The 26,082-nt window shown below is 31.5% G+C and overlaps 2 protein-coding genes across 2 annotated transcripts in view; both read right to left on the reverse strand.

Moving 5' to 3' along the window:
- Window positions 1-26,082, reverse strand: part of LOC127698474 (monocarboxylate transporter 12-B-like) — a 267,985-nt gene that overhangs the window by 216,615 nt on the left and 25,288 nt on the right. The window lies entirely within an intron of this gene.
- On the reverse strand, window positions 1,591-10,636 carry LOC127698504 (LHFPL tetraspan subfamily member 6 protein-like). The gene is made up of 3 exons (XM_052202013.1): window positions 9,573-10,636; window positions 3,480-3,578; window positions 1,591-1,989 (listed from the first exon to the last, which is right to left on the reverse strand). The coding sequence occupies exons 1-3, from the start codon at window positions 9,952-9,954 to the stop codon at window positions 1,859-1,861; spliced, it is 612 nt and encodes a 203-aa protein (XP_052057973.1). The 5' UTR covers window positions 9,955-10,636; the 3' UTR covers window positions 1,591-1,858.

A 26,082-nucleotide genomic window follows, 5' to 3' on the forward strand; every position in this document is an offset into this window, starting at 1 on the left:
AATACAGCACAAACAACATTTTCCAAAAAAGTGAAAAAGTATATTTTAACAAAACGCATTTGACTAGCAGGTCGAACAACAGATGTTCTTAAACCCTGTCCGATGGATAAATCTGTTGTATAGTTGTCACTGGTTCAGACGTACTTATAAATATAATTATTTCTGTGACTGTATCTTGCATTAATTTGTAGGATCCTTTACAATAGATATTTCAGCTGATCTGTAACAATTCCATCTTCATGCCTTATATATCATGTACTGTATTACGACGCTAGATTAAAACTGACGAGGAAAGGTAATACCCGGCCACCGAAAGCTTTATTATAGTGAAGCCTAGGTGGTCGTGTGGTCTAGCGCGTCGGATATAGTGCAGGCGATTTGGTGTCACGATATCTCAGTAGCATGAGTTCGAATCCCGGCGAGGGAAGAATAAAAAATTTGCGAAAGCAAATTTACAGATCTAACATTGTTGGACTGATGTTTAGACGAGTTGTAGATACAGAATGTACACAGCCATGTATCACCATCACTGCTGGTGGTCCGATGGATAAATCTGTTGTAGAGTTGTCACTGGTTCAGACGTACTTATATATATATATATATATATATATATATTGAATCTGAATCTTAACTAAAATTGTTAACATATTGTTTTCTTAAATTAAATATTATTCAATCATATAATTAAACTACAGTATAACTATTAAATTCGTTTTTACATTACACGAATATTTTTTTGTGAAGTGACGTGTGTGTATAATTTACTGAGAAAGTGGCTATTGTGTTTTACCGCTTTGTATTTTATATAAGCTATCCCATACAGTTGCATTTTGACGGATTGTGGATTCGCACGGTAGGTGATGCATACATATTAGGAGACGCTTACCTTGTGGGCGCATCCAATCTCGATCGTTTTCACGCGATTCCGTCATGTTTTATTTTATCTTGATTTTATGTTCTGAATGAATTTAGGAGATTTGACCTCCATCGGTAAACTTCTGTTGCCTCTAAATAATTTTACGACGTAAGTTTTCGTTTTTCTTTTGTTATTTGATGTTGCTTAATGTAAAGTGAAATAATTATCCTTGAATAGTTTACATACTATGGGAGATAACTCATGAATTATTTTGCTTTCATTCGGAGATCACTGTAAATACCAGAATTCAAATTGTGTACGCCAGAAGAGCCTATCGTCGATAGAAGACGCACCAGTGACGTTCGAATCAAAAAAGTTAAAAGGGCCAAATATAATACGAATTTGAAGAGCATTGACGACCCACAATTCCGAAAGGTTTTGCCAAATACAGCTAAGGTAATCTATTCCTTGGGTAGGAAATCCTTAGTATTTCGAAAAATTCAAAGTTTTGTAAACAGTTTTTAAATTCATAATTTTGACCATATCGATGGTAATTCATATTATCACAAAATGACATATATTCTCTTGAATGGTTGTAAACAAAGCCATTCCCGTGCAATAATGAGTTATGTGATGCTTTTAAAGGCGTGTGTTCCTTATGGGCAACGTGCACTTTAGATATATATATATATATAGGAATGCAATCTTTAAAATAATAGTAATGATAGCAGATATAATTGGTTATCATATATTAATACTGATTTAGAAAATATACACTTGAATATTGCACCCATTTACGAAGCTAATATTGAAGCTTAATTTTCCGTTTGATAACATGGCGGTTTGGATAGTGAATAATGTTTATTTGACATCATCAAGCACCTTTCGCCTTTGAGATTTTAACATACGGTCTTTACATCTTCGGGTATATAAAGTTCATCCTCCAAACTTAAGCTTGTCTTGTTATGTCATGTTCATACAACGGATGCATTGAGATAAATATCAAATATCTGTATAAGGCACCGGTCCACTACGTTTCTTATGAGAAGCATGACAAGATATGAGTGACCACAGTATTGTTATTCCGGCACCTGCTGCTGTTAGATAAAATGACCAGTAAAACTTGCAATCACCTGAAATGGATGAAACATGTTTTAATTTTTTAACTTCAAATTCAATGTGTTCAGTATGAAAGGAATCTTTGTAAATTTAGTTTCAGTAAATTTGCATTTTTTTTTGTCGGTGGTTAAAAACAAGGTAGCCGTAGATTTTTTGAAATATTGTATGCATTTAGAACACATTGAACAATATTGACAAAATAAACAATCTTATTTCACACTGATCTGTAAGAATTGTTTCAGGTTTTAGAGAAATGTGAAAAAATGCATATTTACTGCATTTATTTTACCTCCATTCTAAACAGCCTTTTCACGATTTAATTTCTAAATGCTTCATACATCATTTTTCAATCTTCAGATGCGGTCAACAAGTTCTTAATGCACACAAAAATACACTACAATTCTAATAACCATCAAATTATATATAATTGGCTATAAGTAAATATCAACCAATCTAATTCAAATATAAAGATCTGTGGTTTCGGTATTCCTATATAACATTTACAGTTCGACGACAAAGCGAAACACGATAGATCGGAATTCTAATCAGATGGTCAATCAACTTTTATAATTCCACATGATCGCAACATAGTTTACCTTTATTCTACCTATTCTATGAATTCTTTTATTCATAATTATCAAATTTTTAAAACATACAGCAAACTTAGCAATATGTTACGTTTCTGTACAGGAAAAACAAGAGGTACACCTGTGCCTGTATCGATCATCTGGTGAAAAAAATAGCAAGTCTGCTAATGAGATCCTTTCTATACAACTTCTCTATGTTCATTACTTTAGGAATATTTATCTAAAACTCATATTTCACTATTTTCTGCTCTTTGGTCGGGTTCTTGTCTCTTTGACAGATTCCCCATTTCCATTCTCAATTTCACATACTAGTAATTTGTGTTGCTGATTATTTTGTAATATACATGTTTAACATAGCTCCTATAGTTTTTGAGGTATTAGCCAAAACTTTAAAAAAAAACTAGTAATGTCAACATTTCAGAGAAAATAACTTCAAAGCAGTTTGTCGGATTTTCTAATAGCAGAGCAATCTTGTTATGCTGATAATTTTTGCAATTTTACACTTTTAACCTAGCACCTTTAGTGTTTACGATGACAGCAAAAATCTGCGAAAATGGTTAAAAAATAGATATTACAGGGGCAATAATTCCAAAAAAGGTAGTTGGAATTTTTCTCAAATTTTCATGGTGGAAACATCTTATCGTGCTGATCATTTTCGCAATTTACGTTTTAATCTTACTCCTATAATTTAAAAGATATCAGTCAAAAACTTGATTTCGTCATGCTGACATTTTTTTGCTTTATCCTTGAAACCTAGCTCCTATGGTTTTCGAAATAATAGCAAAGGACTGCAAAAAACAATTGAAAATCAACCTTTAAGGGGCGGATGTGCCAAAAACTATCCAATGAGCTCTATTTATATGACAAAGAAGATAAATCCTAGTTTGTTGTCATGACATTTTAATGTCAATATTTACCCATGACATATGCATCAGAACGATTACCACAGGCTTGGTTTACTTCTGGACTGTCCCAACCATTGGGATAGAGTGCAACGCCTCCTCCGATCAGAAGTCCTGAAAAAGTATATATATATATATGAATGTGAATAGACCTACTTAATGTTAGCCTAAGACGACTGCTGTCGCAAATAAAGGACACCAGTTTAGGGTCGTGTTGTGAAAACAAGATATTTCTTTGGAAGGAAAGTTCTTTGTTTATAATAGGAAATATTTTATTAGTTCTCAGTAAAAGGCCACTTTGACTCTTTAAATACCCTTTACAAATGACTAAAAATTTAAACGACACAGTTTAATCAATAATACAATTACAAAATATTTAAGTAAATAATTTGAAAAAATTAAAACACCAACCGAACAGGTGCAAATAATAGAAAATGTCACCACTTTTTTTTTATAGAAAGGACTTCCAATAAAATCTCGTAAAACTTGTTTTCAACAACAAAAACTTATTGATTTCAGTGTAAGTCGTTTAAAGGGCTTGTCTGTCAATTTTTCTTTCTTTAAAATTTGGTACAATTTGACCTCGTAGGTACACATGTAATTATATTGTAAATAGACATTAAAATACCGACAAACCTGTCTTAATATTTAGATAACAATAAATAGTTTTAAAATCTATGAATCATGGACCTCTGTCGTTACATTTACATGTAATCTAACCCGGCCGCTGAAAGATCTCAATGGAGTTTGGAATGGGAACAAAATAACTCTGTGTTTGCATTAGACCAACCAATTTGTTATTAAGAATTAGGCGTTTATCTTACTGCTCTGATCCAAGCAACCAAAATATACGCTAGAAAAATACCGAAAAAAATATATGAAAAAAGACAATGATGATAAAAAAGGCACTAAATAATACGGACACTGGCGAGAACGCAGGGGCGAATACTGGATTTTTGAAAGGGAGACGTACATCCCGGTTATTGAAGATATATCGCCGAGTGAAGCGATGCGTATTCTTTTATTATTTTTTTGGACGATTTTATACTTAAAATTTATAGATATCGTGAAAAACATGATTTTCTTTTTTGGCGAACAAGTCATAGGCAGGCGTTAACAGCAAAATACGATTGATTATACGATTTCCTTTATATGACTACAAAAAATGCGTCTCATAAAACTACATTTACATGAACTCCATATCCTTTCCCTTCCTGTAAACTAATGATATATGAATACCGTACGTATGGGTAAGGGAGCGACAATATGAATTCAGTATGATTTTCATCCCGTTTTTTTCCTTTTATTCTGTGGTCTAATTTTTAAAGTATAAACCATTAAAAAATAAATTGACATAAAAAGGACAAATGATGAAATAATGATAATCTTTTTGAAATTTGGATTGTTTTTACACCTTTACGTTAATTAAGTTTACCTTCGAATATAGATATAGATATACATGAACTTCTGAATGTTGTGACTTCTCTTACAGTTCCAATCACAGGCGTGTTTCCTTTTTTTAATTACACCAAGATTTCGTTACATGAAATTGGATACCCTGCATTTATTATGCTTTTCAGTAACATATGATCAAATCGACAAAAGAACCCCTCCTAAATTATTGAAAACTATCATTCTACATTGGCAATAATATCTTGGTGTAAATTAGATACACACATTCGGGCTAACGCCTGCAAGGTGTATCTAATACATACAGACAATAATTTTGTATTTGAGGGTTTACGTTATGACAGAAAATCTGATAACTTTTGTCTTTCATAACAATCATATACAGATGGAACACCAGATTTGATAATGTTTTGTATATCAGAAGTCTATCTAGTAAAATAATATTTCCATGTCATGATTTAAAACCCTTCTATTTCCTTGTAGATTGTAAAGACAAAAAAGTTTACAATCTGTTGAAGAATATTTGGTCTATATCTGAAAACAATACATATTTGGTCTATAGTTTTACTTAACAATCACAAAATGTGCTGATAAACTTTTATTTACACTGCACTTGTTTGCATATATAATTTTTCTTCCAAAGATTATACCAAGGTATGGACCCATTAATAATTCCCCACATCAGTGATCAATTGTGAATTATTTGTCAGAGGGTATACCATGGTAGGGAGCAATTAATAGCTTCCTACATCCGTTATCAATTATGATCCTGGTGAATTTACAGTTTATAAAAGGTTGATGTATTCGAAACACTAAGGTTTTATACCTCAATGCATAGATGGCCTGAGCCGTGTATGGAACAACTTGCTGGATTTTTCGGTTTCAATGATCTTCAACTTCGTATTTCATTTGGCCTACCACCTGTTTCAATAGGGGTGACCCTAATGGTTCACATGTAGACGAAACGCGCGTCTGGCGTACCAAATTATGAGCCTGAAATATTTCGAATAGTTTTTTCTTTAATTATTATCATTTAAGATATGTCTGTCAACGGTAATATCGCGACAGGTAGCTCTACATCGGAAGGAATTCTCTGAAGACACACCCGTATTGCTTTAAAAAGTGTTTTACGTGGATTGATAGGTGATATCAAGCTTCATAACTTTCTGTGCTGAAGATCTACTGATATTTTGAGATGAGAACATTATAAATACTAAAGATTTTCAACCACAGCAATAGATTTACCGTAGCTGCATTTGGGAAAACCTTTCGTAATTTTGGGTCCTCAATGCTCTTCAACGTATTTTATTTGACCGTATAACTTTTTTTATTCGAGCGTCACTGATGAGTCTTTTGTGTCTGGCGTACAAAATAACAAGTCTGGTATCTTTGATGAGGTTTTTTATAACAATTAACCAAGTTATGATTAAGTGAAATGGCCAAGAAATATAACTGAAGCTAGAAAATTAGGAGGTTCATTTTGGGATACAAACGAAAAAAATAACCTGTTGAAGCTGTGTCAGTTATCTGCACTTTTTTCATTAAAGGCCGTTTTACATTGTGTTGTTAGATTGACTCACAACTGCTGTAACTACATACTTGCATATTTAACAATCTCTCTATTTCAAAACGGGAAACAAATTTACGCTACTGAAACTCGTGAGATGTTTTATCTTTCATTCTGAAAAGAAGAGAGTATACGCAGCTAACAGTGCTTCGCGGCGAGTGGAAATAATCTATATACTAAATGTGAAGTATCGTCTCAGAAGATCTGGCAAAAGTAACTAATAGCAAGTATTAAAACAGCTAAACAATCACCTCGTATTTTTAAAAATGTTAAATGTTTCATTGTACGATTAACAACAAGAAAAATATAAGCGAAGACTTTACTCATTCAAACTCTTCCATATGCTATAATCCAATGCGCTAATAAATACTACTACACATTGGAAGAAAATGTCATTATTAGAATAATAGAATAATAGTACAGTCTTTTTCTAAAATGAAACTGTACATGCCTTGGCTTGGAGCTATGTATGTTTAAATCCAAACATTTAGATGAACATAGATATGAATTATGATATAATCAAGTGGATAAGTATACTATGTATTCAGTTAAATATTTTGTATACATTTCAAACCTTTTGTATTATAGAAGAGGACATATTTTAGATAAGATGAAACATTCAAGATTAAGTTAGGGCAAACTCAAATGAGACGATCTCCATATTAAATGTCATGTTCCGTTTAATGGAAGAAATAAATCATCCTTTAGAATACTTAAGTTTCTTTTGACTAGACTTCTGTTTTGATTAAATGACCTTAAATCACTTCAGTTCAACAAGAATATGTAAAGTATCCGAACTGGCGATATACAAAGCATGTTGGTGTGCATGAGAAACGAAAGGCTGATAGCAAATAAAAAGTGAAGTGTATTGTTCAAATGCAAAATTTAGAGATTGTGATCATTAATTTTGAAGTTGTGAATACTGTCATCACGCAATGGTACTTTTTCTTTACTAAACGCAGTCTCAGATTTTATATTCATTCGTGATCATCTACTAAGCAGACGCCACATATAGAAAGCCATATGTACAAAACAATACTCCAAACTTAAAAAGGTTTCCGATTCTGTTTAACTGTTCCGATTCAGTCTGGGTGGTATTATCACGTTCGTGTCAATATTTTACACATTATTTGTATATTCTTACTTTGTTTAATAAGACATTATAACCGGGGATAGCTACAGAGAAAACAGATTATCACAATTACAAATATAGTGGTTGTGGGGTATAAGGGATAAACAAAACGTGAGATCTGGGAAGACAAGGGAATAAAGCGGATTTTGGGAAATGATCACCACCGTATCTCCCCTCTTACATGACCCGTGATGTACAAGAAACTGTCAAACATTGCACCAACTTCTGATATCAAACGCGATGAATGTATCTAAAATCAGACGTATATAGTAGATACCAACTTATAAAGGTTAATTAAATAAAAACAAATCTGTAATATATAAGAGTTGGTAACCATAGTGTTTAAAAAATTCTCGGATTTGTTGCATGGAAAATCCTTATAAAAAAGGTGTTGCATAATTATTGAATAGATTACCAGTATTAGATGATAATGGTGCTACATGTAGAACCGCGATATCTTACGAAAAACAGAGACGAAATTCACTGAAACATAGTAACCTTATATCATTTGCCCTTTTTGTTTATGTCTTGTTTGTATTTATGCATACATACGTTGAATGTAAGACGAAAAATAAGGTTTTTTTTTACTGTGTGTTGATATTTTTTCATCGTGATATTCTTACTTAACTTTGTTTTGTATAATCGAGAGCACACTACATGCAATGAAGCCGAGCTATTTCTAAAATATTTTTTGTATTCCAAAAGTTCTACCCATGTTTACGATATTTATTGTTTTGGTTTTTTGTACAAAAAATTATGATATAATATAAATATTTTATTACTACTTTCAAAGTACAAATTTCTGCATGTAAGCTTAATGGGTCATTATTGAATAATACTGCTTAAATTTGTTGAACCGAGCATTCGTTTATGAAAAACCAACTTAAAAGTTTTAAAGGGTATTTAATGAAAAAAATGTTATGACATGTTGTGTTATATAAAAAATTGAGAATGGAAACAGAAATATATATACATGTAAATAAAAAAAAAAGAAATTTTGAAAGGTACAATTCAATAGTACTTTTCTGATGTATTTATCTTTTATATTTCCATAAAAAGACAACTTCTTATTGCATTGTTTTTTATATATGTTATTATGAGAGGAAAAGGTACAATATCCTACAAAGGACAAGTATGAAAATACCTACAGGTCACCGTACGTATTTTTTTATGCCACCTTTTATTCGGCGTTATTTGCCTGGTCGTATCTTTCCTCTGAAATTGCCGAGGTCACTGAAAATTGACATGTGGAATGATATGTTCGCCCCTGTCCAAATTTCATATAAATAGTCCACCTATCATGAAACCGTCAACACAACCGCTGATAATCATGTCACATTCTCATACGCATGCTAGTACTTGAGGAGCTGCATGACCATCAATACAGGCTGTATAATCCGATCAAATATATTATAACCGCAAGCTTTACTTTTTGCAATACATACACACACGGTGGAACACCCCATCAAATTTCAACCTTCTACCACGTGTAGACCTTTCCAGTAATTCATTACAGTGGAGCCGCTCCACAACCTCAACAACCGTTGATAGCTGCAATGGCTCCATTTAATCATTATCGTAATTAATGTTATAATGATGCTTAATGTTACAATTTTATGTCTTTATCGACTGTCTCTCCAAAACAGAGAAATAATGACATTTTATGACTCACAACAGACCACAGATGTTGGTGACAATATTGATTTTTTGCAAGAAAATGTTAACAAAGATTATTTTAGGTCAAACCATAGTAATTTGTAAATATGTAACCTACAAAAATAAATTAAAAGCATAAAAAAAGAGGGTTAGAAATATTTCCTTCCAAATTTGAAATTTCAGCAACATTATTGGCTACAATATAAGAAAGTGAAATTTTCGAAGCATAACATATTTGAGACATTGGCCGGTGTTCTCCATACTCCCCTAAAAGACGTCCTTTTTGTTCTCTAAAATTTAAAATTATAGGCTCTAAAACTAAATTTTTTAACTTTTTATTTACCTGCACAAAATTGAAAAATTCCAGCTGATCTTGCAACCGTAGGAGACATTATGCCATCAATACATACAGCCAAAATGGCAACAAACGATACCAGCAAGGCTAGTCCACATCCAACTCCAATTGTTAGGGTGGCTATTTTCCATGATAAGCTCGGAATATCGTCAAATGTGGCATATCTACCACATTCGTTAACAATAACGGGCGTCAGACTACCAGAGGCAATATGTGGGTAATTGCATCTTCGAAAAACACCAAAATAAACAGTTGTTCCTTGTAAAGATCCCTGCAACCAGTATGGTAAATAAAATCCCACTGAAGCACCAAGTGCGGCTAAAAATGATGTAAACGCCCAGAAGGCACCACAACTGTTCAAACTACCCATTTCAAGATCTTATAATTTTTCACATGAGAAAAATAGCAAACGAAAATACTATTTGTTATTGTACATCCTTAAGTTATATTCATTAATAGTCCTGCTGGAAATCCTTTGTAAGTGTTTAAATGTCACATAGTTAACAATACAGAAATCCACACTAAATTTAGGCTCGTTATCCAATTCTTTAATATCCCGTTATTGACAAGACCAAAACCGTGTCAGTGGGTAAAAACGGTGTTATTTACATGTCAAATTGTATATACTACATCAATCCAACCGTAAATTAAATAATAATTGTCAGTGAAGATTGAACGATCTTCTGTTCACATTCATTCATTCATATTTTTGACACAAGTGGTGATAACATATATATATATATAAAGTTGTAAATTTCTATTTGGATATTTTTAATAAAGATCGGAGATCACGTTTTCAGTGTTCAATAAATCTACTCAGTTTACTTTTATGTATACCCAAGAAACGTCTAATCTTTGTTTATTAGAAACTGGTAGAACATTTACATTATTTATCGCAATCTTTATCTAGTCCAATACACATGCTAGGAATCACCATGAAAAAAGAATTTAATCTGAAAGCCAGACGCGCATTTGTAAAATCTTTCAGAGAAGCACGCAAGATTCAAGTGTATCGATCTAAATGATTCATCATATGATGGCTTCATCCACTTTATTTTTCACGGTTTTTACATTCATATATTTTAATTATTTTATTAGTGGAAAACTGAGTTTGATTGAAGTTATATATAGATATGTAGAATCTATAAGACACCAAATAGATAACATTTTAAATACGTGGGCTCGATTGCAACCTCATTAGAATATTAATTAAACAAATTTGAAACAAAATGACAGATGCATTTTCCCATACATTACACACGAACAAGGAAATGTTTATGATCAAAATATTTATTCAAAGTACCAGGTAGTTCTATGCGAAAAGATGGCTAATTCCTTGATATCTATATTATATCCCCACATTATTGAACTGTGTATTAATAAATGCTTTATCTTTATCCTTCTTACTCCAGCAGTGTTAAGCGTACATTCGTACAAAGGCAGTACTTGTCGTTCTGTTCAAATCAAATTATTATATTCTTTAAACATCAAAATTGTGTATATTGAAAAAATGATTAGACAATAGCAAAATCTGTACAAATTTTCCACATACAAGATGGATTCAATAATCTAATATTATCTGTTTTTGTAAAATCATTTATTATCCCAGTCAGTCAGCGGAAGCAATACCCCTCTTGAAATGTTCACGGTTGACTTAAAATTATTATTTCATATCATGGTAAAAAAAAATAAACAGTACGAAATCGATGCATAAAGGTTGATATTCTTATAAATATATATGTTTGAAAACGGATAAAATCTGCAGCCATGTGCTAGTATTCAGGAGTATCACCAGAAATATCTTATTGCAAAAGTAATGGTTTGTTTTTTGTCGCCTTTTCTAGTGAGAAAACCCATTTTAATTCCGCGTATAATTTTCATTTCGATGCATGTGCTCTTATTAAGCCTTGTTAATATTCTAGCAGCATCTAACTATATGAACTCACTTAAATCTCATTCATCATTTGTGCCATTACCCCGGATATGTTTCCATATTCAAAAAAAAAAATTATAATGAAAGCAATATAGATCTTTCTAAGGACAGTCAATCAACTTTATTATTAAAATATCTAATGATAGTCTGGCGTACAAAATTATAAGCCTGGCATCTTTGGTGAATTTTATACATTTTTCCCCCGTGCCTGAGGGACATATGAAGATTTGTTCACCCAAGAAAATGTACAAAAGTATAAGCCTAGTATCTTTGGTGAACTTTATACATTTATTTCCCGTGCCTAATCGAGATATGAAGATTTGTTCACCCAAGAAAATTCATATTTCCCGAGGGCCTAGCCCGAGAAAAATATGATTTTATATGATTTTTCGAGGGTGAATTGATCTTCATATCTCCCTAAGCCAAGGGAAATGAATGTTTTATTCCACTGCCTATACTTTGTTTACTACTAAGTACCTGAAAATAAAATATTAATTTATATACATTTTTCTTAACCACTTGTTTTCATAACTAAACACTACATAATTTAAAACATTGATAAACAGTACTGATCAAAAGATTATTATCTATTATTTAAGTTTTGAATTTACGTCTGAAATAATTTTGAACACGATAGTGACTTTACTAACGCAATTTAAAAACGTTCAAAACGTTACTTACAGTATTATATGAAGTTTTGTTCAGTGTCACGTGGAATGGTCTCAACCAATCAAACATTGATTTAGCTATCAAATTTAACATACAGTGGAATAATATAATACATATTTTAAAAGTATAAATATCCTGTGTGACTAGCCCATCCAGCTGACATAGGCCGATACAATTATGGCAGGGTTCAAATATGTTTTGTAGAGGTGTGTATACATTCATGAATAATGGTGCCATTTTCTTGTAAAATACCTGTGATTGAATTTATGGGTTACAGTCCATAGAGTGTATTAAACTATAAATACTGAGTACCATACTTAGGTCTACAAATATCAGGAGATATGAAATGGATCATACACATGCCAAAGCGAGCTAAAAAGAACATCTACACACTCGGCTTCCTGAGAAGAAACTTAAGGCACTACCCTCAGGAATGCAAGATAAGGACACATTTAACCACTAAGGTGATCTACTATGGAGTAGGGCGCAACAGTATGGAACTCCTACTAATCTATAACATATATCATATACAGAATAAATGGAGCTACTGTTGGAACTCCCGACTAATCTATAACATACATCATATACAGAATAAATGGTGCTACAGTATGGAACTCCTACTAATCTATAACATATATCATATACAGAATAAATGGAGCTACTGTTGGAACTCCGACTAATCTATAACATACATCATATACAGAATAAATGGTGCTACAGTATGGAACTCCTACTAATCTATAACATATATCATATACAGAATAAATGGTGCTACAGTATGGAACTCCGACTAATGTAACATATCATATACAGAATAAATGGAGCTACAGTATGGGACTCCTACTAATCTATAACATATATCATATACAGAATAAATGGTCCTACAGTATGGAACTCCTACTAATCTATAACATATATCATATACAGAATAAATGGTGCTACAGTATGGAACTCCTACTAATCTATAACATATATCATATACAGAATAAATGGTGCTACAGTATGGAACTCCTACTAATCTATAACATATATCATATACAGAATAAATGGTGCTACAGTATGGAACTCCGACTAATGTAACATATCATATACAGAATAAATGGAGCTACAGTATGTGACTCCTACTAATCTATAACATATATCATATACAGAATAAATGGTGCTACAGTATGGAACTCCTACTGATCTATAACATATATCATATACAGAATAAATGGAGCTACAGTATGGAACTCCTACTAATCTATAACATATATCATATACAGAATAATTGGAGCTACAGTATGGAACTCCTACAAATCTATAACATATATCATATACAGAATAAATGGTGCCACAGTATGGAACTCCGACTAATGTAACATATCATATACAGAATAAATGGAGCTACAGTATGGGACTCCTACTAATCTATAACATATATCATATACAGAATAAATGGTGCTACAGTATGGAACTCCGACTAATGTAACATATCATATACAGAATAAATGGTGCTACAGTATGGGACTCCTACTAATCTATAACATATATCATATACAGAATAAATGGTGCTACAGTATGGAACTCCTACTAATCTATAACATATATCATATACAGAATAAATGGTGCTACAGTATGGAACTCCTACTAATCTACAACATATTTCATATACAGAATAAATGGTGCTACAGTAACTCCTACTAATCTGTAACATATATCATATACAGAATAAATGGAGCTACAGTATGGAACTCCTACTAATCTCTAACATATATAATATACAGAATAAATGGTGCTACAGTATTGAACTCCGACTAATGTAACTTATCATATACAGAATAAATGGAGCTACAGTAGGGAACTCCGACTAATCTGTAACATATATCATATAAAGAATAAATGGTGCTACAGTAACTCCTACTTATCTGCAACATATATCATATACAGAATAAATGGAGCTACAGTATGGAACTCCTACTAATCTCTAACATATATAATGTACAGAATAAATGGTGCTACAGTATGGAACTCCGACTAATGTAACATATCATATACAGAATAAATGGAGCTACAGTATGGAACTCCGACTAATCTGTAACATATAACATATAAAGAATAAATGGTGCTACAGTAACTCCTACTTATCTGTAACATATATCATATACAGAATAAATGGAGCTACAGTATGGAACTCATACTAATCTGTAACATATATCATATACAGAATAAATGGAGCTACAGTATGGAACTCCGACTAATCTGTAACATATATCATATACAGAATAAATGGGGCTACAGTAACTCATACTAATCTGTAACATATATCATATACAGAAAAAATGAAATGACAGACTAAACAGACGGAAATAATTTTATTTAGTAAAAGTAACATTTTAATAATATTCTCAAAAAAATTGTTTGAGTGGCCATTTTTTATCTGTAAACCATGTTAACATATATAGTCATGGGATTGAGCTCAATGCATGATGACAAATAACATATACAATGGGCCACTCTGGGAAAACAGTTTACGACTCCTTACATACATATGCACTTGACGACTATTTGAGACCCCAAAGTGTAATAAAATACCTTTCAGAAAATAAATGACGGGGGTCACAAGCAGCCTTATCTGTCTTTAGGTAAAACAAAAGAGTGATAATACTAATTTTTCCTTTGAATTTGCAATTGATTACAATACATTACACTTAAAACTCTCTCCCCGTCCTAAACTAGAAAGCACAACGCATGCTGGAAAGCCTGAAAAGACAGCATAATTCTGTCAATGTTATGAAAGTATCAGCTTGAAATTTACAAGGAATTATGGGAAAGAAGAACAAAAATGCCAATATCAAATATCAAAGATTCGCATCCTGTTGAGATAATGTTGAATCTCAGTAGTTATGGATTATGTACTACTGAGACTAAACACATGGCGAATCTGTTTTGGTTAATTTGGTCATATATATATGTAGAGTTACTAAATACTTTCAATTTTCTAGGTTTTAGCGTTCCTGATGAAGGCAAAGCTAGAATACGTTTCGGACGCACAAATGAAAATTTATAAGTGTCATTTTCATTGATGGAACGAAACGTAACGGCGAGAAAAGTAGAAATTATTTTTACGTAATGAGATGTCCAAATTCGAAACATGTTTAAGACGTCTAGTTAAATAATTTTTTCCACTATCAAATAGGTAAGTGAGTTCTAATTGATGTTAATTCTGTCATAAGACAGTGATATTTCCGTCATACTGTGGTAAATATTAATAAGCTTGCACACCTTTATATTTGATTTTAGATTGAAAAGAATTAGTAGCCGAAATACTGTCCATCAGCTATACTAACTGAAATAAAACCCAGTCTGTTGTATGTATTTGAAAATACGTCATAGCCGTTCAACATCAGGATGATTCACGTGGTGATTGATAATTAACAAAAGAGGCCTGAAATGCGTTTAAGAGGGATTCTTTCATTTTTGGAAAGTCTTTAAAAGAGGCATATAGTAACGAATTTTAAATACAAACACAAATGTAGGGAAATAAATCCGATTGAAGAACACTAGTAACAAAGATCCAGGTCTTATTCTGAATTATGAAACTACATGTATATACTCAACCCGTCGAATGCAGAGAGGTTCCAGGGCACCAATTTCAATAATGCAAAGAGAAGCTGCATATCACTACCACTATAGTAATGAATACACTTTAGCCGAGTTGCGATGTAGTCAAACTCGGCTTATAATTTGAGAAATGTCACATTCTGGTTTCGGACAAAAGCTATTGAGCCAAAAACAATTTATTTACCAAATTTGGGTTGATAATGTCATTGTGATAGGAGGCTAAGTACAGCAAAGGTCAAGGTCACATAAGCTACTGTTTCCTGAAATCTGGGCACAGGCACTTGTCTCAGAAAAATATTTCCTAATATATACCTTAATATAACACGTGTTATATTAAGGTATATAGGAAATTTTTTTCTGAGACAAGTGCCTGTGAATCTGGGCAATATTTTGGTTTCTAATTGTTTTCTTTTGAATGATATGTAAAATTTACCAAACTGGGTTTGATAATGCCCATTTGGGGATCTAGGATCAGTATTTCAAGGTCAAGGTCAAAGTACCTATAAAAGACTGAAATTATGCAGAGGTTTACCCCAGAAAATATCTTATGAGCCCTTCATCATTTTGTTAGTGGATGACTGTGGGTTAAAGTTACTTTGTCAAAAGATAAACCAGCAAATAACACACTGAATCTTTTCCAAATTTTTGGGTTCTCCATCATTTGACATTATTTGTCAGCAGACTTTAGTTTTCATCACCAAAATCCCCCCTCACTAAAAAGAAAAGTAAATGGAGATGGGATCCATAAATATGTTCCTTCTACTGTATATCAATACTGATTGCAACTCACTTTATGGTGCTTATGTGATTTTTGTATTTATAGTGTTAATGTTTCAAGGTTAGTTTAAAGCTTGTATCCTACCGGTACATTAATATATGTGGACTTTTATTTACAATCTTTCATGTAATATCGTACAGCTTCAAAGAAAGTACTTATTTAAATCAATAAAATCCATGGATCTTCAGATTAAGTACTTGTTAAAACCTGTTATAAAATAGTAGTTTAAAAAAAACTCAGAGAATATATTAATTTAAACTTGTAACAATAACAAAATAACCTATAAATAAGAGACAGATCTGTTCAAATAATTTAATTATTTATTTAAGATTCTCTCTAAACAAGCCTAACATGACTAGTCTGGGAGCTTGAAATTCATATATTAACAATTTGCAACCATTTGAATTTTAAAAGTGTAGCAAAAATATTTGGTTTTCAGAGAAAAAATGGGACATATACCAATCTGCTTAAAATTCTGATCTATAGTATTAGTAACTTGCATGCTTGTATATATATATGAGGAGAATGAAATCAGAGTTCTATATTTTAATTAGATCCCCCTCCCCCCAATTGCAATAAAGTGTCTTAATTTTGTAAATAATTATTAACATAGTATGTCACATAAGTACGGAGGGGGGGATTATCAAAACCAGGAAATGGGTAGTGCAATCCAGTGGACACAAAACTGTGTTGAGGAAGACATATGACACCAAGCCACATACATACTACTTTGGAAATCTTTTCTCAATAGTATGGATGGCTGAAGTACAGCTTAAAAGGGGAACAAAAACAAAAAGTATAATTACATTGAATTGTTAAATATGGAGTTGTTTTGATAGTTTTCAACATGAGACAAGACAAACCTGGAGACTTATCATCTCTAATCTAAAAATGATTAATTCTTAACTCTTTAGGTAGATGTGGGAAATTCCTTGTTTTGCTTTTTTGTAAACACCAAAACGCATTCTCATATACAACAAAATGAGAAGTCCATAATGTAATTATATTTGTGATAAATATTTCCTTGAAACTGAACAAATAGTTCATGAAAAGTTTTGTATACAAGTTACTTACCCTGAGACGTTGGTATGGCAAAGTCCTTATTTGTTATGTGAAACAAAAAAAAAAACATTTGAAACAAAAATATAATAGGATGTGTACAGTGCTATTCAGTACTCAAGAAACTCTGAAACTTTGATTAAAATACATTATCTGGTTGAAGAAAACTTGTGGATACAAAAAAAATACCAGTCAAATTGTGTAATTAATCTTTCAATAACAGTGAGTACTCTTAGATAAATACTTTGTGTCTTTTGTCTTTATTTGTTGCTTTTTGTGCTTCATGACAATTTGAAAAGTCACGCCATTTCCAAATGATTTTTTTCAAATTTTTTGCTGTTACACCACTGTCCCAGGTTTAGAGGAGGGTTAAGTCACTTAAGTGCTCAAAAACATGTTTATCACATCCACATTATTTGTGTCTGTCCCAAGTCAGGAACCTGTAATTTAGCAGTTGTTGTTTGTTTTTTTGTGTCATGTTTGTTTTGCTATGTATAAGGCCTTTGGTTTTTCTTATTTAAAATATTTCAAATTTAGTCATGCAGGGCCTTTTATAGTTGACTATACAGTGTGGGTTTTGCTCATTGTTGAAGACTTTATAGTTATTTATAGTTGCTTACATTTATGTCATTTGGACTCTGGTGGACTTATGTCAATCGTATCACATCTTGTTTTTATATTAACCTAACATTTAAATTTTTGTAAAGGCTTATTTCTAGATGTAGGTGGTTCACAATGTTACCAATATTGGTAATATTCAATTTCTCAGTTTTTGGTAAATTCAAAGGGCAAAATAAGCCTTCAAAAGTATCTTCTGATTTGGTTAAACCCTCAGATTGAATGAAAAATTTGGAAAAAAAAAGAAAAAATTTTAAGCTGATTTTACTTTTAGAATGTTGATGTAGGTGTTACTCATAATATATACCTCGATATAATATAACATCCAGTAACATTTTCCTCAATCAGAATCTTTCTCAAATTATTTTCAAAAACTTATTTTTGCCATAAAGACTTTTTTAGGCATTCCAACTGTGGGTCAAGTAGGATAAATGGTACTGTAGTTCCATTGGAAGAACAGAGAAGTAATTCGGTTTAACTTATGTAGTAAACCAGTTTATATGTACATAAGTTGACAGACTAAAAGGTCGACAGGTCGACACTAGAAAGGTCGACAAGTGCGAAAGTCGACAGGTTGACAAGTGTTAAGGTCGACAGGTTGGCAGGTCGACATGTTGAAAATTCGACAAGTTGACAGGTTGGCAAGTGTTTAGGTCGACAGGTTGACAAGTGTAATGGTTAACAGGTTGACAGGTTTAATTTTACAATTAGTTTTTTAACCTTTTTATTAAGTCTTGACTTGTAACTGTCTACCTGTCGAACTGTCAACCTGTCAACCACTATTAAAGTTTTCATTTCTCCCCGTCAAATTGTCAACCAGTCGACTTGTCGACCTCTCTACCAGTCACCAATGATACTATTTTACACTAGATAAATTCTTTCAAATTATCAACCTGTCGACTTGTCAACCATAACTTCAATTTTAACTATATTAAATTTTCAACTTGTCGACCAGTCAACCATAAAAGTATTTACATTTTTAACATTGTCAACTTGTCGACTTGTGAACCTGTCAACCAGTCAACCATAAAAATATTTGCATTTTTAACACATTGTCAACCTGTCTACCAGTCATTTATTTTTTTTCATTATATAATTTAAATACATTTATTGCCCATGAATACATACGCGTATAAATTTATTTTAAAAGCTGGAACTATAGTACTGTATATCCTGCTTGAGCCCAAATGTAACTTAAATTATATTATTAATCAAAGAGCTGAAAGCTCTGAGGAAAAATGACGCCACTGTCTCTCATATTGAGATATTTTTTATGCAAGTCTTGATTTTCACATGTCGTAATAAGTTTAACATTGCAACATGTCTCGTAAGCATATAATTGATATTCGTATATGTGTCTGTTTTTTAAGTACAAATGAATAGGTCAAGACTACCTGAATGATCTACAGTATCCAATTACTACTGGCTGTTTTTTTGTATAAATAAATAGGTCAAGACTACCGGAATGATCTACAATATCCAATGACTACTGGCTGTTCTTTTGTACTAATAAAAAGGTCAAGACTATTTGAATAAACAAAAAAAAAACAAGCTTGAAAGGATACAATGTCAAGCGGCAAAATCTATCACCAGAGATTACAAGTCAAAAGAGGATGGGCGGGATACGTCTCTAAAATGCTTGCTGAACTGGAACTACAGCAAGATCTCCAGACAAGACGAACAATGCGTTGAAGCCAGAAGTTAATATTTATGTAAAAAGTAGTTGAGGGGCTGATTCCCGCTATTGAACCATACTGTCATTCTATTATATCATTGCGTAAGTATTTCTGTATTGGCCTTGTTATTGGTCCATGTCTTGGGTGTATTGGTCTGAGGCGAAGCGGAAGGCCAATACTGCTGGCCGAGGACCAATAACAAGGCCAATACAGAAATACACGTAATAGTATCTTTATTAATTAACTACAGTGTTACAATATTTTTTTTTTATTTCATTTCACAAGAGATAAACATTTTTACCTTGAAGTGGAACTATCCAAATCCCAGTTTCCTTTTATAAGATGCAATATATAATGATTCGGTGCCGTTTGACTGCTGGCCGAGAACCAATAATAAGGCCAATACAGAAATATACTTAATAGTATCTTTATTAATTAACTACAGTGTTACAATATTTTTTTTATTTCATTTCACAAGAGATAATTTTTTTACCTTGAAGTGGAACTATCCAAATCTCAGTTTCTTTTTATAAGATGCAATATCTAATGATTCGGTGCCGTTTGAAGTATCTTCAGCCTTTTCTCATCTGATAAATTTTTCTACCCTTTCCAGTCACTATAAAGTGTTACAACTTTAATTTAGACACAACACATAAATAGTAATTGGAAAGGTATTGCCATTGCATGTGTAATGCAAATATATTTAAAAAAAAAATAATATAAGAGTTGAAATTGATACAACTATCCATAAGCCAATTGACCAAAGAACGAAGATTTGCACAATTACAGAATGCATATGCCTGGTTCGGGTTTAAAACTAAACGACCGTTTAAATACAAAACATGAGAAGCGACAGTAAACAGTAAAAATCGATTTGTACCATCGACATGATGAAATTATGAGGTCGTCAAGAAATGAACTTTGTGATAATTTACTCGTTCCCCAAACCTGAAATAATCCCATCGTCTACTTTCAAAATGCTTTTTAAATGAATGGGACCGTCTTTAACCTAAAATATATGCCATACTGAACGTCTCAGCTTGTTTATGGTGAGTAAACCTGAGTCTTACAAACAACTGTTTACTTTCAGTTTGAGTTTATCGTGACTTACGATCTAAAAACTAGAGACGTTCCGAAATCCTGTTTTGTAAACAAAGATTCATACGCACCGCGTGGGTATAACCGTATTACTAATTTCCGATTTTTAAAATCTTCGTAAATCTGGATAAAGACCAGTTTCTATCCAATGGATATCAAAATGATTTCACTTTTTTTAATGATTGTAAAAGTTGAAATGGCATGAAAGGCTGACATTATTTAGAACTATTTTGTCTAGCGATTGCTGATCATTGGAGGGTAAAAAGTCCAACACCATAACAAAACGGATCTATTTATTATTTATACATACCCGGATTGTTTACGATTGTAAGACATGTGCATAAAAGTGAAAGCTCGAATAAATATAAAAAATATAACAAAGGGATAGCTCCAAATACCATTTAATAAAAAAAAACATATGGACAGGTCAAGATATCTTTTTGGTAAATAAAATAAAGTATGTAAACTGGTTCGAGTCCGACTACAACACTTTGTTCGAGTGTAGCGTAATACAAGCAGATTTCAGTTAGTATGTAAAATAGTAAATATGAAACCGAGTGCGGTAGTCGGAGGCAATAACCGACTTCCTTAAGTTCTGGTCAATGGTATCGGAAACTGACATGCCGCTGATAGCGTCATTTTCCAAAAAGGAGTACATGTTACAAATTGACGTATTTAATTCACGAAAAGCGTAGCTTTGAGTGGATTAAATATAAATATGTTAATGAGTAAGGCGTGGCTATTTATGATTTGTAACATTAATGGGCGAATGACACTTGTCAAAGGTTAAACTTAACTGTACTTTTCATGAATTAAATATGTCAATCAAATAGTGGCACTTTCTATGACAAATTGTCTCTTATTTTCAGAAAATTAACTCATGGATCACATGTTTTAGATTTAATGATAGATGTTCATGTAAATGAATTGTTGCCATGATACTTTCATCAAGGTTTAAAGTCCAGTTAGCGATTTGGAGGAAATAAACGACTAAAAATCCAGTGACAATTTTTAGAATATTTTTTAGATAAAAACAAGTATCCAATAATTTATCAATATTTCCTCTTCGTTTATAGACCACGTTATTCCGTTTTGTAGCTCTCCTCGAGCATTCATTTGTTTCAAGTATAGGGAACCATTTCTAATTTAGGGTAAGTTTGGCTAGTGTTAGGGTAATCCCCCCTTTTCCCGATTTTTATGGTCATTGATTTCATAGTTTACTCTAGGCCAAGGAGGCAGAGCTAGACAGTGAAATAACAACTTCTGAGATGGAAGTTAGAGCACTGGTCTAAGCTCCTCCCATTCTTTGCTTTTCCTATTACAAGCGACACATGGCAGGACTGGAGAGTGCAATAACTAAAAAATCAATCAATCAGTTAAGGCACTCCTCTATAAATAACTGAAGATAACTTACTCGAAGACCAAAGGAAAAGTTACCATTCATGTTACAATTTTGGGTTAATATCTCCAATTTTGGTGTAGATTTCAACCCTTTTCAAAGAATAAAAATTTATAATGATTAAAAATAGAAACATCATCAAAAAGAATACTCTGACAACCAATAAAGGTTAACATAATGGATTTAATTGCTTTGAAGGCCAAAGATTTTGTCTTGACTTAACTTACCCCTTAAATGACTAAGTCAAGACTGTTAGACACTGGACCTGTGATTTAAGAGGAGTAACTCTGATGTATTATCTCAGAAGAACCATAAATAGGCTTGGTAGTTGTGCCATCTTAAAATTGGAATGGAGTCATCAGATTACATTTGATCGAGTTAATTTAGGAAAATATCTTCCATAACTTGTTTAAATATTGGTTAGTTACTTTCACTAAAAGAATAACATTCATAAAACAATTTTCAAATGGTTAATTTAAAATCCTGATGTCTTGGCCCTTTCATAATAATAGTAGGTATTATTGCAACCCAAGGATACTTTTCCACAGATTCACCTGCAAGTTACCTGTCAATTTAAACTATTGCAAGTTCTTTTGTCCCATCTAATAAATACAATAGCTATTGTTCTCTGTGTAGTTTATTTGATGGGACCTTTAAATTTCTTGGAAGAGAAATCTATCACTCACTGATTAATTTACCTGAACAAAAAATTGAACTGTCAATAATGAAAATACATGTAAAAATACTAAATAAGGACCAAAAAAAATGCATGTGGTGTTGTATTTATTCAACATCAATAATTCATTATTAATAGTTTCAATATAAACACTGATTCAAAAATTAAAAGTTGATTTCTGAAAAAAAAATTTATATTTTCTCTATTAAAATTTGCTTTTTTTTGTGTGTTTGACAAATAAAAAACGTTTAAATTAAGGTCTTGATAAATGTATTCTATAACTGAACAACAACAAAAACATGCAAATTCATTGGAACAATACTAAAAATTTTGTCAGAAATAAACTTTTTATAATTAAATCAGTGTTTATATTGAACAGATTGAAAATATATTATTGATATTGATTAAATACAATATTGCATGCAGTTTATGCGAGTTTATACAACTATTTCCCCCAAAAAAGAAGATAATTTTTTGGTCAGGTAAATTAATCAATGAGTGATAGATTTCCCCTAGAAGAAATTTAAAGGTCCCAGTGAAAAAAAACTACACAGAGAACAATAGCTATTGTATTTATTCAATAGGACAAGAGAATAGACCAAAGTTTAAATACCTTGGTCAAGAGCAGACGACTCTGTGGAAAAGTATCATTGGGTTCGCAATAATATCAAAAGAAAAGCTGCAGATTATTGCAAGTAATATAACTAAAGATTTTCCCAAAAACTTTTTTAATAAAGCATTTCAAAGACATATAAACTATCCAACAAAAGCATCATATATATTCATAAAAGAAATTTAATGTAGTTTGCACTAAGTGAGATTCTATAGTCTGTAAACATTTTCAAACTATTTGAAATTCCTAAAAAGTCCTATAATTATTTTAACATCTACTCCTTTAAAAAAATAAGCTGGTAAGACAGTGATACTATGTCACCAATGTAACCTTATCACAAACATTTTAATATCTTTTATAGTGCTAATGTCATAATTCATTTTTTGTGACAAATCTAACTTTAAGATTTGTGCAAAAGTGCTAAGAAAATGTGTATATTCATAAACATGGCATGAAATGGAACAAATGGATTGCCTAAAATCTTGACATTCCCTTAAAATTGTTGTTTCCTGGGCATATATAAATCTCTACAACATAATTACTTTGTACTAATTATGTTACAGATATGCTCCAAAAGTGTATGCAAAAGTCTCTAAAATCAAGAAATCAATCATGATAACTTCTCCAAAGTAAATTAAAAACATAAGAAAATAATTTTACAAAATGTCATCCTCTTTACAGTGTTCATGTTATACATTTTATTTAGAAAAAAGTTAACAAACAGTTTAAACTAATATTAAATTTATTTTTTAAATTCACCATAAAAATTTGACGATATTTAGGTGAGTTTGTCAAAACTGATTGCAACATATCTTCATTCTTATTTTATTCAAATCCAAATAGAGCATTGGTAGATAAATAATTGAAGAGTTAGTACTTAATTTTAAATGTTCTTCAGGACAAGTAAACAATATTTAACAAGCATAAACATGATTAACTGACAAACCTTTTAAAATATAAATTCAGTGACATATATTCTGTTTGAGGGAAGAACAAATTTTTCGACTACAAATTTGTCAGATATATATAAATATAAATTTTATAGATATACATATAAATATGTGACAACTTCACGACAGGTGTTTCCATCGGACATCCTATGGTTATACAGGGTTTACACCATAATTCATATATACTTCGCCCAACAATGCTTAAGGAAATTTGAGGATCAAACTATGTTGGGCTAAATTTCAGTATATATATAAAAAGATATATATATGAAAATGTAGCAAGTGTATATACATAGTCACTTCATAATACATAGTGTAAAAAAAAAGCTGCCTACCTGTTTCAACAGATGTTTATTGAATACAGTTATATCTATATAAAATCATATAATCAGTTTTACTCATACTATGTGACACTTTTAATTTGAATAAAATTCCAAAAATTGTACAAGATCTTTTAAAGTTGCTTAGTATCATAATTTCCTTACTTAAATTTGGTTTCAATTTTAGGTAATTCAATTTTTTCATACTTAAACTGATATAAAAATAAGAAGATGAGGTATGATAGCCAATGAGACAAATCTCCATTTATTTACATTTAAAATGGTAAAATGCACATAAAATACATACCTAAAGATCTATTTGAATAAGGTTAACAAACAATGAAAAAAAATGAGATTCATCTAGAATTTTTTCCAGTTTTTGTCACAAAATAATACCTGGAAATAAATTATTATTATGATATATAATAAGTTCTATTCAGATCATTACACGCTTGCCATATTTAATGATAATTCAGAAAACTAATTTTATTTGTCGGAATCATTTACTTGTTAAAACATTAAAAAAAAATCTATTGCATTATTATACATATATTAGAGAAACACATATTCATCTTTCTGAAGGCTAGGTCCAGCTTATTTGTTTTCTCCTTCAAAAGTAAGCTGATTGACCGGGATTGATTTTATTTGATTTGATTGATTTGATAATAGTCCTATTACATAACATGAAAACAATGTATGGTTGTGTTCTGCATATTCACAGGCAGTTTGAACAGCAAATCCACCTTTATAATGTGAAGTAAAAGAAAAGAGGCTTTTTGTTAGAGGCATTACCCTTGAACTAAGATCCATTTCTATGCAGGCTGCAGATAATTAAACCTATGCATCAGCAGCAAGGCATGATCGTTTTGTAAATTTGGGAATAACAAAACAAGAATATCTATGTGCAATTGACATGTATGGTGCTAGACATACAAGACTTATCCTACTGGATCTTGAATTGCTTTTAGAAAGATAATTTGTAAGTTTGGTAAAAATCCTTAATAAATAACACATGAACAAAAAACTGATAAGTAAAATCGGGTACATTCATATAATACTTAAATATATTCGCTACTACATGTATAAATAAACATATTTCAATATAT

This window comes from Mytilus californianus, unplaced genomic scaffold, assembly GCF_021869535.1.
Source record: "Mytilus californianus isolate M0D057914Y unplaced genomic scaffold, xbMytCali1.0.p SCAF_4, whole genome shotgun sequence".
NCBI classification, from domain to species: Eukaryota; Metazoa; Mollusca; class Bivalvia; order Mytilida; family Mytilidae; genus Mytilus; species Mytilus californianus.

Excerpts from the sequence above, each read along its gene's own strand:
- LOC127698504 (XM_052202013.1), bottom strand. The coding sequence starts at position 9,954 with ATGGGTAGTTTGAACAGTTGTGGTGCCTTCTGGGCGTTTACATCATTT. Across the intron at positions 3,579-9,572 it reads AATTTTTCAATTTTGTGCAG|GACTTCTGATCGGAGGAGGC; the intron begins GTAAATAAAAAG and ends ATACTTTTTCAG. Across the intron at positions 1,990-3,479 it reads TTCTGATGCATATGTCATGG|GTGATTGCAAGTTTTACTGG; the intron begins GTAAATATTGAC and ends CATCCATTTCAG.